General features: G+C 36.4%; 1 protein-coding gene across 6 annotated transcripts; it reads left to right on the top strand.

Annotated features, from left to right (window-relative positions):
* The first annotated feature begins 5,568 nt into the window (after positions 1-5,568).
* LOC137820803 (DYAD protein) lies at positions 5,569-9,455 on the top strand. Of its 6 annotated transcripts, none has more exons than XM_068625057.1 (8): positions 5,569-5,788; positions 6,911-7,216; positions 7,292-7,675; positions 7,759-7,816; positions 7,902-7,982; positions 8,325-8,617; positions 8,728-8,842; positions 8,937-9,455. In XM_068625057.1, exons 2-8 carry the CDS (start codon positions 6,945-6,947, stop codon positions 9,030-9,032), a joined length of 1,299 nt encoding a protein of 432 aa, XP_068481158.1. In that variant the 5' UTR covers positions 5,569-5,788; positions 6,911-6,944; the 3' UTR covers positions 9,033-9,455. The 6 variants fall into 6 exon arrangements, 4 of the variants coding, with proteins under 4 accessions (XP_068481158.1, XP_068481156.1, XP_068481157.1 ...); XM_068625055.1 differs by having other exon boundaries at positions 7,899-7,982; XR_016515436.1 differs by having other exon boundaries at positions 5,571-5,788; positions 7,902-7,993.
* The last annotated feature ends 5,956 nt before the right edge of the window (positions 9,456-15,411 follow it).

Below are 15,411 nucleotides of genomic sequence, written 5' to 3'. Positions count from 1 at the left end.
AATGAATCCTTTCTTATTTTGAACATGTGGATTTCATACACTCACAACATGATAGTTGTTCGAGTAAAAATTCTAGTGAAGGACACATACCACAAATTCTTCCAGCACAATCCATTCCTTTGCCTGATTAGTTCCCTGTAGGGTATCACCCATACATTCTTCATGTTGTCAATGTTGAGGCTGATGGCCATTGATGATACAATGTTGTTGCTATCGAATTGGGTATGGGAGAGGAGTCATGGGTTGTTGTTCGAATGAATTTGTTAAAAGAACTCAGTGAATGGAGGCAAGAATATGTTGAACTGTTTGGTGGTGATGAACGATATGAATCTTTGAAGAAGTCACTGCTTGTTGATCGCATGTTAATGGTACCAATCAATGACACCCTTTCATTTGCACTTTGTATTTGCTTTAGTGATTTAACTTCATTCGCACTTTGTACTTGCAGGCATGAACAAATAACTGGATGACAATTCGAGACATGTGATATATTATTGTTAATCGGTATAATGTGATTTTTGAGTCATTGTCTTTGATACAAACATCCACTATTTTTCTTTTGAGAACCCAAGCACCAAGTAATTTGACTCACCATCAAATAGTTTCAATTGGGCACGTGCATGGAAATCATTTTGTTCATGTATGTCATAACTCAAAACTTATACGAACTTATTTCAGTGACCAACTTAAATGTTATGTAACTTATATTGATAACTTTTATAGGAGAAGCCGAAAGATGGTTGTCCAATTCCACCGACAAATATATTGTGGGCAACACATTGTTATCCAACGGCCCAATTTGGTCATCATACTACACTAGTTGGATACAAGTTTTTACACAAATAATGTCCATTAGAAAATATCTGTAATGATACATGTTTGTAATTATAACATTTGTAATAGAGACTTCATTGTTGATGTTTAAGGATTTTTTTCGAATTAGAATAAGTATATGATAAATGAAGTTTAAAGGATCATTATAACTTTGTACTTGCATGGCATTTTAAAGCTTACGAATTAGATGATCTGGAAGCCATTTACATGGTTACGGATTCCATTATCCAAAGCACACATCAATGCCTACATATATCATTATCTGGAAGCCATAAGAATGCCTACAGATTTACATATCTAGAATGCATACATGTGCCTACGGATTTCCATATCCGGAAAGCATATTTGTGATTATGGATTTAATTGTTTGGATTTCACACCAATGCCTACATATTTCACATTGTGATGATTTGTGGTACTTTGAATGGAAAAATTTAAATAACAAAACCAATTTAAAGAATATAAGCAAAATCACGCACCAAATATACTTAAGCATAAACCTATAGACATTAAAAAAATGAATTCATAGTTAAAGTTCAAACAAGAACGTTCATGGATGAAAATATTACAACTATTCCAATTGCCCTAATACATGCAAAATATATCATTCATTCCTACGCGAATGCCTCCTGACATACACAACTCTATCATTCGTTGCTCCTCGTGCTAACATCAAGGCTGCTTTTATTCCTTCCCACATAGGGTTGTCCTCCACCAAATCACCATCATTAAGTAATGGTTGTAATGTTTATGTAATTCTACGACAAATACCCTACAACACAAATCAACACAGATAAAAAAATTATCTACACAAATCAACACAAATAAAGAAATTATTAATGGTTCATACATACTAGAGCAGGATGTTCAGGATGTGTCTCCCAAGGATGCATTGCAATTGGTTTGTGGGCAGGTGCTTCTGAGGGTATGACTTCAACACGATCATCCTCAGCCATGTTAATGACATATGAATGTGATACCGATCGAAACCACTCCACATACTGTTCAAAGCAGGTGCCATGATAAGGTGCTAAGTACATATCCTGTATGACATAATCATTGAAATGTAACCATCGTCAGTCCACTTCATTTGTAGTGAGATCATCATCTTTAACTAAAGGCAAGGGATCCTCTACACATATCCATATTGACAAAGAACACACTCAGACAAGTGCCATAATTTCCAACTTTTAAGTTGAGAATAAGGATATCCACTCAAATGGACATTATTCCCTATGCATGTAGTATGGGGAAAACCGAATGCCAGGTAGTGTGATTGTATCTAGCTGCAACTGCACAACTGTAACTGAAGTAACTTTCCTTGGTTTATACATCTCGTGCCTATAGATGGAAAATGCTCATAAATCCAACATTGCAACAAAGTCGCATAACCAGCTAGTTGCCTAGTCTTTGCGTAGCTACAATCTAATATTTGCTCATACATATGGGTTAACGCAGTTCCCGCCCAAGCATATCCCCCAGTCAGCCTCAAATCAACCAAAAATCCCAGGTATATCACACTCACTAAAGTAGCACTCTTGTCAGCGAAGATGGTGCAACCAACAAGGTGAAACAAATATGCTCTGACAGCTATCCATTGCCCCTTTGAGCATGCTTCCTCGTACACATCTCTCAACTAACTGAGGCGCACATGAGCTCCCCTACAATGTCGTGTCTCTTCAGTTGCAACTCCACGGTCAACACGTAGGGATTCTACCAACAAGTCATTTGTCCCATCTGCAGTGCATATAAAATTTCCAAACAATGGGCAGATGCAAAAAATTTGACACATCATCAAGAGTGATGGTCATCTCTCCAATAGGTAAATGAAATGTGTTTGTCTCTGCATGCCACCTCTCTATGAAAGCACAAAGAAATCCTATGTCTAAATTCTTAACTTGCATGAATGAGACCACCTGAGCCAGACATATCTACTGCAACCTCTATGTGCTCATGTGATGCTCCTAACTTATTCACCTTTCTCCCATGAGAAATGACTTTAAGCTCACCACAATCCTATAATAATCTACAAATACATACATAAGACACTCAATTAACCAGTCATATAAAATGTTCATTACTTACCAAACCATTTTATAACTGTCTCGCCACATGATCTTCTTAATTAATCAGTAACGACTTATCCACTGACCCTCCTAGATAACCTTCATCATCAATTTCCACTTCTTTTTGTTCAATATTCTCTTTGAAATCCTCATTTGCAACTGAATTACTAGGATCACTACGCTCTCTTCTCATAGATGCAGTTGGTCGCACACGGTCCACACTAGAAGATCCTTCTCTAGCCCTCACCATGTTCCTAAGAATTTCATAAAATGGCCTTAAATGGAAAAAAAAAACACACACACACACACGCAGTGTAGAAATCACTTCCAAATTATGATATCTGAAACACACTTTTGGATTTATGTATTCAGAACACTCACTAAGCATTGGCTTCCCAATTATCATATCCGGGATATTTTCGGATATCCAAATCCACAAACCTGTCACACTTACTTTTTGCTTCCGGACCACAACATCTGGGAAACTTCTGGATTTCAACATCCAAATACAACTTACCCAAAAAAATCCACTTTCGGATATACATATTTGGGGTGCACCAGTTTCACGAAAAACTGACCTTCTTCTCCAATGAGCACACTGCCTTCTCCGATGAGCACAACCAACTAACACCACTGAAGCAGGACAATCACTACCACACACTTCTTCTTCGATGACACTTTCTTCTCTGAGATCGCCGCCCTGCACCAGTATCAATGGGGGTTCAAGTGGGGGATTTCAAGTGTGCCTTAATGAACCCTAAGAGGTCTTTTAAGTGAGTAAGGACAAAATAAATATGTTCTGTGTTGGGTGCAAATTTGAATTGATGTGGTGCAAGAAGAATTAGTCAAATCATAAAGTTGTAGTTAAACAACACAAATTAAAAAATATTAAAAAAATAAATTAACAAAGTCCTTAAAAAAGTTTTTAATATCAAATTTAAATATTTTATATAAACAAGAATTGACTCCAAATACAATATTTAGAAAAAAAAATTAAAAAGTAATTATTTACGAAAATAAAGAAAAATCCTATGAAAAGAAAATATATTAACATAAGTTATGAAATAAAAATTATATTTATATTTATAAATACAAAGTATTGTTAAATGTTTTGGAGATCCATATAAAGACTTTTTATAATATATAAGTGTGTACACGATTTTTTAAGATTGAGTTAGGCATAAATTCACTTTTTAATATGATATCAAAGTCATCTAAAGTTTATCCTAAAGAGAATTTGTTGAGTTTATAAGGTCACCCGCTGTCGGACAACTATCATACCAATCATAAATGTATAGTTATATATTCCAACGTACGAGTTGGAGGATTTTGACGTAAGATGAGTGTGATGGAGATCTCACATCGATCTCATAAGGTCGAGTTAAACTTAAAATTCACTTTTTAATAAAATTATGAATGCAAATATTTAATATTATTCAACATATAAATAATTTTATACAACAATAAAAAATTAAAAAAAAATTATGGCAGCAGGAAGATGTGCAAGCTATGTACGTAACATATCTCACGTTACCATCCCCAAATAATACAATAAACATGTCAACAATCTATTCAATGAAGCTTTTCTCAACTAACCTTCCAATTATGGTTTTCCTCCTCCATTCCTTCTTGCATCAATACTTCTTTTTGCTGAATTTAGTGGTGAAGTTTCATCCACAAACAGAACCAATTTGGCCTTACTTGCTCAATGGCCATTATTGTTTTAAAGTTACAAAATATTGGATAAAACCTTATTTTTCATTGAGAGAGATTTCATGACCTCATAGCTGTGTAACTGCATGAGTTTGGTTCATGCATGAATACTACAGTCGTCACTTTCTATCCTTGCATGTAAAAATTATGGTGTTTTCTTCATTTTGATTCTACACCTTCATCCATTGGTCATAACTTCTTCTTTTTCATTCAAGACAATTTCCTTACCCTTATTTTCTTCCCCTTTCACTTTATCTGATTTACTTACCTTTAAATTAGAGTTCAATAGAAATGGGGAAAGTTGTTTAACTTTTTCAATGATTTCTATTATTGTGCCTTTTTTTTCCTTTTCAATCCTTTTTAACATTTAATGATGGATCCACATTATTGTGGATGTTCATATGTTGAGCTATTGTTTTTTGTCCCTTGGATTGGAACGTCTGTTAGCAACTTGATCGGTTCTGTTTTTCGATGTGGTCTTTGGGTAGTTTGGAACATATGGGTATTGAAACGAATCAATAAAAAGAATATAAAATTGATTTTTTTAACAGAATTTTATAAGTTAATTTATATTTTAGATTGAATATAAAGAATCGAGATCTAAACGTTTATTATATTTAAATAAAAATTATATATTTAAAATCAAAGATTACTATCAAATATATTTATTGAAAAGGGTATTTTTAGTTTTGATTATATTTTCCTTACAATTATTAAAATAGGGTATTAAATTTATATTACAATCTTTAATTATGAAATTATGTAGTTTATTTATAAATGTATATGAGGAAAAAAAAAAGAGAAATGGTTAATAAATTCCAAGTGAAAGAAGTATGGAAGAGGTGGGAATTGAAGGGCAAAAGCCCAAGAGTGGGACCCAAAATTCTTATTAAAAACAATAATTTAATAATAATTAGCGAATAATATGATTTGAGGGTTTTGGCGGTTAGGGTTTAGCTTGGTAACTTAAGAGAGGGAGAGGGAGAGGGAGAGGGAGAGAGAGAGAAAGTAAAATAAAAAAAGTAAAAAGCAGAGAGTACAGAACAAAGAGTAAATAACGTTATTTGAAGCGGCAGGCACGGGTTTGGTTGTGTTTGGGTTTTCTTCGTTTCGTTTCGTTTGGTCGCACATTCTCTCTTTTTCGCGCTTTCAACCTTTCGTTTATGCACCCATTGGTACGCTTTCCTGCTTTCTTCTCTTCTTTCTTTCTTTCTTTCTTTTACCTTCTTTTTCTCAATTTGCGTTTCGCACCTCCGATTCTTAGGTTTTCCTCCTCTTTCTTCTCAATTGGGGGTTTCGCTTTTCCGTTGCCCTAATCTCATAGCATTCTTCCGGAATCGGACGGCTTTTTACCGATTTTCTTGAGGGTTTATGTGGGTTTTGCGTTCTCAGATTTGCTTCTGATGCCAATGTTTTTGGTGATATTAAACGTTTAGTTTTTAGTTTGGGTTTCAGTGACCCGTTTCGTTGCTAGGGTTACTGGGTGACGGCGATTAGAGCGAGGGATCTTGATTCTAGGGTTTGTTAACTGTGTTTTTTCTCGTGGTATGTAATGTAACAGTTGGAATGGCTTTTTTGGCTACTTGCGTGTGTCCAATGTTCTAAAGTGGGATTTTCTTTTAAATAGAACTTTTGGTGGTGTTCTTTAACGTTATGAACTATTCGGTATGTTTGAGTTTTCTACTTGCTTCGTCATAATGGACTTTGATTGTGAACCTTACCTGTATTGGTAGTTCAAGAATCACTGGGTAATATTCACATTGGGGGATTTAATGGTTCATTAGCAAGACAAATCTTGAGGTGAAATTGCTCCGATTTTTGTGGTCTGATTGAATATTTTTTGAAAAATAATTTATCCAAGTCATTTTTTTTAGATTGGATAATTTTGTAGTACAGTACGGTCCATATGAGCTCTTGGTCACGCCCACTAATGGCAAGCTAAGTTCATTTTCTTGTGCTCTGGGGCCCTGGATGAACGAAAGCCTTTCAGTGAATGAAGACTGGCTTTCGGTGAAACTAGCACCATGTCATGTAGAACTTGCTGTCTGTGGGTCTGTTGCTTCACCGCTCTTGGATATATATGAAACAGCGGGTTAATGCTGTACGAATTTTGTTTATAATCGTACTTTTTTGTACTTGTTAATCATGATGCCGTATAATGAGGAATTTAAGATTTTAAGATTAAATTACATGTCATCCAAAACCAAGCATTTGAGTTGTTTTCTTAAATTTGTTATGTGTATATATTGTGTTTGATTGCACTCAAGATCCATATGTGCTTCTTTTGGAGTGTACAGAATTTGTGAGGACAATTAGGACTCAGCTGAAGGAATGGAACCGTGGGGTGCTCATCATCGAGCCATGTTCATTAGTGGGCATGAGGAAGATGGAACTCCTTCTGATACTTCTAAGGGAGACGATTCAAACGATGAAGAAGAAAAAATCGTCAAAGCTGAACCTGCCTTTGTGCCAGAAATTAAGAAAAGGAAACGCCTTAGCCTTAGTCAGCTTAAAGAGGTGAAGGGAGAGTCATGTGGGAAGCAAAGCAGTAGTAAGATTAAAAAGAAGAAGAATGAAAGTAGGGATAGATGGTCAGCTGAGAGGTAAAGAAAATGTGATATTCTTTGTGTACTCTTCCTTTTTTCTGTCATATAAAAATGTAATATCATGTAATGTAGGTATCAGTTGGCTGAGCAAAACATGTGGGAGGTACTAAAGTCTGAAGGGGCGACATTTGATAACCCAATAACCCGACCTGCACTAAGATTGGCTGCTCGCAAACACATTGGTGATACTGGACTTTTAGACCACTTACTGAAGCACATTGATGGTAAAGTGGCACCTGGAGGTACTGAGCGATTCCGAAGATGGTTCAACACCAATGGAATCATGGAGTATTGGTTAGAGAGTGCTGACTTGGACAAGGTGCGCCAGGAGGCTGGTGTGCAGGACCCTTACTGGATACCACCATCTACATATAGGGCAGGCAGTGCACCCTCTCAGAATACTGATTCTTCTGGTGAATTGAAACAGCTTAAAATAGAATTGGCGCAAATGAAGAAGTATTGGACTTGGAAGCTGAATATCTAAATAATTTTGTATGGATGCTATTCTATTTTCTTTAATGATTTTATTTGTATTGCAGAGATATGCGTGAGCTCATTTCCATGAAGGAAGAAAAAAGTGATATTAATATGATGGAGGTGAATGTTAAATAATTTATTAATCCGATTGTTTGCTGTCTCTTAATGTACTGTGATTTTTAGTGTTGAGTTGCCATGGCAGGAGACCTACAAGGATTTTGTGAAGTGGAAAGCTATGACTGACCATCGCCTTACTGAAATCATTAATTCTTTGAAGGGTGTGCAGGTATCTAGGAAGTATATTACTATAACTTTTTCATCCTTGTAAGATTTAATAGGATTCATTTCTTATTGAATGTTTTCTTTAGTTGATTGATTTCTTCACTTAAGTGATCTCTAGCTCACGTAAGGGTTTTAGCCCTGTGAAAAGGGGTAGATAGAGCCTAAGAGGAAATTATGTAATGGGATCTCATGGTGAATAGTATTCATGATAATTTAGTTTTTTAACTAAGCCCAATGTTGTATAATAAATCATGTAGTCGAACTTGTCTATTTAGATAAGGCGGTTGCTGTTTATGATGATGCTGAAGATGTGACCGCTGGCTCACTGTAGTTCATATATTGACAGGGGAAGTATGGTGAATTGATGATTTGGAAAACTAAAGTTGAGCAACAACTTGGGGAAATTACTAATAAATTGAATGATCTTCAAGCATCTAGGGAGTGCACCACTTTTAGTCCTCCTTCAGAAAGGTGGAAAGATTGGATAGAAAGCACCAACCTAGACAATATTCAGGAAGATGCATTTGCAACTTGGATTGGGAATCCAGAACTACTTAATGTCCCACAAGAGGTTATACCTGAAGATCCCAACACAGCCATACCAACACAGCCACTCAATGAGGAACTGACTAAGAAGAGGTAAGTCAATCTTATTCTCTCTTTCTACTCTTTTGAAATGGAAGTCCCAGGAGGGGAAAATATTAGTACTTTTGTTCTAGTATTCCTCATTTTTCCCCTCAAAATAATAGCGATGTGCTGGAGCTGGAACCTGTTAAACTAGAAGATCAACCCAATGTGACCCCCGATTCTTCTACAACTGTTAATTCGAAGTCAGACCTTGACAACTCATTGATTATGTTTCAGGTGATGGTGACAGTGTGTACAAGCCACTTGTAATATTTTTAAAATTTGTATTTATTTGAGCACAATGTCTTAAATATGTATTTTTTTCTCACAGGAAATGTTTATGGATTTATACAAATGGAAAGAAAAAATGGAACAACAGCTGATGGAGGTGTCAAATACTGTATATGGTATGCTGGCAATGAAGTAGGCATCACTCCAAAGTATCAAGGCTAGGATAGGATTATAACCACCGTTTCGTTCATGTTTTTGTTACTCTTAAAACTGGTAGAGTTTAGATATTGTACAGCATTAACAATCTGATCCTGAAAATCTATGCCAACCACTAAGTTCACAGAAGAGGTTGAGTCTCGCCCTGCTGGCCGAGCTGCAAATTGTTGATATGTCTGACTGGCCTTTTACAGTATACTTGGTTATGACTTAAGGTAGGTCTTCAGTGGAATTGAAATTGGTTGTTCTCTGGACTTTGGGGGTAAGATTATGAGTTCCTTTAGTATATAGGTCTTTTAGGTAGGCTTTACCCGTATTTAACGTATTACCTGGAACTATCTTCTTAGAGAACCTGTACTTATTTGGGAACAAATTGCAATATTAATATATAAAATTTCTACCATATCCTTCTTAATTTCAAAACATTTTCTTTCTTTACCTTTCCTCTCTCGCTATAGTGGATATTAAATAATGATTTAATTATTTTATTTATCTCTACATTTAGGATCAATATTCAATTTAGTATAATGATTTTTTAAAAATTCAATTTGGTTCTATGTTTTTTAAAAAGTATCCTAATTGGCCAATTTTGTTAGCTTATGGTGTCAAGTATTGCTAATGTGGTGGAGAGATGTGAGTTTCTCTTTTTCTTTCAATGCTGCCTTCAAGTTTATGAAGGTTTAGGTTTTCCTTGGTAGAATTGAGGGTCTTAAATAAGAGGGACGTGAATTATTTTTAAACGTTTTTCGCAAATATTGAAGGTATGAAGAAAATTAAAGAAATGAAGGAACACAAGATAGAAAAAAAAATTAGTTGAATTCTAGAAATTTAACTGGTTGTTTTTGCGATTCAATCGGTTGTTTTTATGAGTATAAAAACAACTAAAAACAAATATGAAAAAGTTAAGGTAGAGAAAGAATCACACAAGTAATGTTATACTGGTTCACTCTCATCACCAAGAGTTACATCCAATTCTCAGAAATATCTGAATATTCACTAAGTAATCAAAAACCAGATTACAAACACACAACCATAAAAAAAGTGATCATAACACCTTCTGATTTTGTGGTACTTACAGAATTACAAATGAAAAAAGAAATATGATTGATCACATCTAATACAAATCAAATCAAAGTAGAGAGTAAGTCCTACTTCACTCTTAGAGAAATATTCAAAGCCTTCAGCAATCTTGGAGAAAACTTAATTTTATAAACTAATCTTGTAAAATTAATGCTAGGAGTGTAAAATAGAACATTTATACTACAATTAACCGTTGAAAATATTTATTATAAAAGTCAAATCATTTAAAGCATATGTTAAGATGATTAAAAGAATAGTCAGTTGTTTTATCGATAAAACAAGTTTCAAAAACCTTAAGTATGAAACAATCGATTAAAACGATAAAACAACTAACTCTTTTCAAAAAGATTTGAATTAAACCAGCTTTTGATTCAAACTAAGAATGAATTAACAAATTCAAACTACCCCAGAACACACACAACTAAGCTACATCAGCCTTCAAGCAATCCATGAAGATTTGGAGTCATTAAAGCTCTTCTTCAACACTAATTTACTTTTGAATAGTTAAATTTAGGTACTCCTTCCTCTCCACCTCCTAAACAAACCCCACCAACCACAGTACCTACTCGACTCGAAACTATCCCCAGTTATAACTGACTCCACTTTCGCCGTCGCCGCCATCGCCACTGTGTCCAAGCGTTGGAAAGACATTTTCAAGAAGAAAAACGCAGAAAGCAGCACCAACGCCAAGAAGAAAGAGAGAAAAAATGGCGTCGCACCCGACTCAAATTATTCGCTCCGGCGACCCGCAAAGTAAACAACGCGCCGTGCTCACGGAGGAATTTGACGGGAGAGTCCTAGTCAAGGAAGTGGTCCAGCAACCCAAGTCAAAAGTAAACCAGTACGTGCACGAGGATGGAGAAGTGGAATTGGCTGTTGGCGGTGGAGGGGTGCGGCTGAAGGCAAGGCAGGGAGTGAGGACGGTGGACATGACAGAGATTGACGGCGACAGCGAGAACCTGGACGTTCGTAAGCTTGAAGACAGGGTTAAAAGAGAAAGAGAAACCCACATCTCTCTGCCACATAAGCCCTCTCTCTGCCACATAAACTCTCTCTGTCACCTAAGCATTACTTGACGCTGTAAGTTGAGATTTAACGGAAATAACCAATTTGAATACATTCTAAAAAAACATAGGACCAAATTAATTTTTTTTAAAACCATTGTATTAAATTAAATATTGACCCTAAATGCATTAACGAATAAGATAATTAAATCTTAAATAATCTAATATTTACAAATATTTTTGAATACTTTTAAAAGATAAAAAATAATCAATTTATAAGAAATCGTTTTATTGATATCTTATATTTTCAGAAAGAAATTCGTTTAAATCATTCAAAAAATTATTCTCTAAATATAAATCGAATTTCCCATAAGGAAATTCTGAAATATAAATTTAATTAAAATTATATTTCTGAATACATTGTATGGATGTATGTGTGCCAAAGACATTTATTAACATTAGTATTAATCATACATTTAATCAAAATTATTTTTATTAAAAAATTCACTTTATATCTATATCCACTTTTCTTATGTCAATATTACTAATAATAAGGGTGGAAAAAAAATTCAAATTACAAAATCCAATCCATAATTATCCAAATCCATATTAGTTTTAATTCATTTAAATGGATTTATCTCAAATCCAAATCCATATTTTTGGATTTTAAATCCAATCCATTTAATTGGATATATTTTTGGATTATCCAAATTGCATTTTGGGTTGGATTTTGACTTGGCCCGATCCAGGTTGAGCCAAGACAATTCAAACCCAGGTTTAGCAAAGTCAGCCTAAGTCCACATCGAGCTAAGTCATCCGGGCCCAAGTCGAATCGAGTCGGTATGGACCAAAGTCGAGCCAAGTCATTTCGGCCCAAAGTCGAGCAGAGCGTTCCAAGGTCGATATTAAGCTGAACGGGCCCCGACCAATGTCGAGCCGAGCAGGCCTGAGCCAATGTTGATTGGGCCTAGTTCGCACTCGAGTCGAGGTCGAGTCGTCCGGTCCCATGCCAATGTCGAGTCGTTCGGGCCTGGGCCGAGGTCGAACCAAGCGGGCCCGGGTGGATGTCGATTTGTTTGAGTCGTCCGACCCGGGCCAATGTCGATTCGTCTGGGTCTGAGCCGATTTCGAGTCGTTCGGGCCCAGGCCGATGTTGAGTCGTCTGAGCTCGGACCGATATCGAATCGCTGGGGCCTGGGCTGATGTCAAGTGGGCCTGGACCGAAGTTGAACCAAACGAACCCGAGCCGAAGTCTATTCGTTTGGGCCCGGACCGATATTGATTCGTCTAGGTCCGGGCCGATGTCAAGTCGTCTATGGCCGGGCCGAAGTTGAGTCGTCTAGGGCCGGACCGAAGTTGAGTCGTCCACGCCCCGACCAATGTCGAGTCGTCCGGGTCCCAACCGTTGTCGAGTTGTCCGAGCTTGGGCCGATGTCGAGGCGTCCGAGCCCGGGTCAATGTCAAATCGTTCTGGCCTGGGCCAATGTTGAGTCGTCCGGGCCTGGGCCAAGTTCGAGTCATTTGGACTCGGGCCGATGTCGAATCGTTCAAGCTCGGGCCGATGACGAATTGTTAGGACCTCGACCGATGTCTAGCGGGCTTGGGCCAATGTCGAGTCATTCGGGCCCGGGTCGGTGTAGAGTCGTCCAGGCCCGGGGCGATGTCGATTCGTCCGGGCCCGAGTCAACGTCGAGTCGTCCGAGCCCAGGCCGATGTCGAGACATCCAAGCCCGGGCCAATATTGAGTCGAGCTGGCCCATGCTGCTATCAAGTCGTCTAGGCCCGAGTCGATGTGGAGTTGTTCGGACCCGGGGCGATTGCGAGTCGTCTGGGCTTGGGCGAAGTTCGAGTCGTTCGGGCCCGGGTCGATTTCGAATCGTTCAGGCCCGGACCGATGTCAAATCCTTCGGGGTTGGGCCGATGTCGGGTCGAAGTCGAGTCTTCCAGGGTCGGGTCGAAGTCGAGTCGTCCAGGGCCGGGCTGATGTCGAGTCGTCCGGGCCTGGACCGATTTCGAGTCATCTATGCTCGGGCCGATGTCAAATCGTTTGAGCCTGGCCGATGTTGAGTCGAACAAGCCCGAGCTGATGTCGAGTCATCTGAGCCCTGGCTAATATCGAGTTGTCCATGCCCGAGCAAATGGCGAGTCGTCCGAACCCGGACGAATGTCGAGTCGAGCGGGCTCGGATCGATATTGAGCCGAGTTAACCCAGGCTGCTGTCGAGTCGTCTGGGTCTGAGCCGATGTCGATTCGTCCGGACCCAGACTGAAGTTGAGTCATCCAGACTTGGACTGATGTCTAGTCGTCTGGACCCAGACCAATGTCGAGTCGTCAGGGCCATTACTAGCATTTAAAAATTCTTAAATTTTAGAAAGATATTAAAAGTTAAATTTTTTTAGAATAACGTTTTTAATTTATTTGACATTTTACAGGAATAAAAACCATATTTTACTTATTAAATATTGTATAAGATTAAAAAATGTAAAGTTAATTAATATGGATTGTATGAGTTACAGAATGTTTCTAACACGCGTCCGTGAAGAGGGAGTGGGGAAAATCTAGCTATATACGTTAGGAAACCGACAGAAGTCCAAGATATCAATGGTTATCTTTTTTTTCCTTTCTCTTTTTATTTCTCTCTGCTTCCATGGCTGTCTTCTCTCCACACGTCAACCACCCAATCAAATAGATCTCTGGATTTTGAAGATAGGAGAGATGAGGAAGAGTGAGCCAACAAGCCAGAACGCACTGTCATTCTCATGACATCATACCCAAACACCTACTAAGAATAATATACTTTTTCATTCATTCTTATAACTAAACAAAACTTGAAAGATATAATGATGTTTAACTTTTTAAAAGAATAAGACAAATTTTCTTCAACCTACCATATTTTACCTTATATGGAATTGAATAAAAATAAATTAAATGAATAAAATATATATATCTTTATAAGTTAAAAGTTAATAATAGATAACAAAGTAAGTTATACTTTTGCAAGAATATTTAAATGTTTTGTCTTTATCTATTTAACATAAAAAATTGACAGTGCATAAACTCATTAAACAAGTGATAATTACATTATTATAAATAAAAATAATATTTCGTTTAGTTAATTAAGGAAATCTGTAACAAGGCAAAACATAAGTTTCTATACCTAATTTTGTTTATTTCCCATCTTGGATCGTGTTCCTTATTAATTTTCCACTAATACCGAGATATCTTGAGTTTTTGGATTTATTGACTTAGTCTTTTTCGAATTACTAAATCATTCACTCACCAGTCTGATTCTTAGTTAAATTAATAAAGCTAATCGCTCATAACAATGATAAACTACATCAACTTCAGCAAAAGAAAACACAGGAGCTTCCTTTTGTAATTACTACATTTGACATCTCGAAAATCCTTATTATACGATTTTATTTTACTTTAATCAATAAGTTACATTATTTTTTAAGATCCTCCAAGAATCTTATAAAAATGTAAAGTAAACTTTTACTTTTTTACATTCTATGAAATTAAAAAGTACTTTTAATCCAGTGTAATAAGAAATCCAAGAAGAGTAGTTGATGGTTATGTATGAAATTCTATCATGCAAAAAAGAGTTTAATTGACATAGAATGTAAATTTAAATATTTATTATTATCTCTTCTGGTTTAAAGTTATTTTAAGTTAGAGAGTTCAAGTCTCATTTTCAAAGCTAGACAAGGGTCAAGTCCCAGGCTACTTGATAGTCGTAAGTACTGAAAATAGATTAAAAAACAATAAATTTGAAGTAACAGAAAAATAGAGTTCTGGAATTCAAATATTTAGCTATTTCAATAACATGTTAACGAGACTGTCCCTTAAATGACATATTCAGTACATGATTAGTTTATAATACTTTGTACTGAAGAATACATGTATTTTGAACTTAAGTATCTAATAGTAGCTTGATAGTGTTTCTTTTAATTTGACTTAGGCTTATTTTATAGTTTTGTTCATGTTCAGTCTTCTGATGATTCTAACAAAGATTCCATATAATTGAATAACCATTTTATATTATGCTTTACACCAATTTCGTTATTTGGTTTACAATTAATAACTAAGTGACAAACGTTGTGATCGCCCTTTGCCTACATGTTATTATTTAAAACTTTTGACGCCTAAATTTGGAAACGTCCTAACATTAAAACAAAACCCTTTTTGGCACTTGATGAAATGACTTTATAATTTAAAGTTACCTTTATCGTGATTGTAAATTGGCCACATGATGTTCAAGGTTGTTTGAGAGTA

This window comes from Phaseolus vulgaris, chromosome 9 (genome assembly GCF_051622355.1).
Source record: "Phaseolus vulgaris cultivar YP4 chromosome 9, ASM5162235v1, whole genome shotgun sequence".
Classification (NCBI taxonomy): Eukaryota; Viridiplantae; Streptophyta; class Magnoliopsida; order Fabales; family Fabaceae; genus Phaseolus; species Phaseolus vulgaris.
Note: the sequence above shows the minus strand (reverse complement) of the source record. Positions and strands in the feature narration are given on the sequence as shown.

What these genes read in the sequence shown, in the direction of transcription:
- LOC137820803 (XM_068625055.1), top strand. Translation starts at nt 6,945, where the DNA reads ATGGAACCGTGGGGTGCTCATCATCGAGCCATGTTCATTAGTGGGCAT. An exon ending in GATAGATGGTCAGCTGAGAG is followed by an intron (nt 7,217 to 7,291) that starts GTAAAGAAAATG and finishes CATGTAATGTAG; the next exon opens with GTATCAGTTGGCTGAGCAAA. An exon ending in ACTCATTGATTATGTTTCAG is followed by an intron (nt 8,843 to 8,936) that starts GTGATGGTGACA and finishes TTTTTCTCACAG; the next exon opens with GAAATGTTTATGGATTTATA.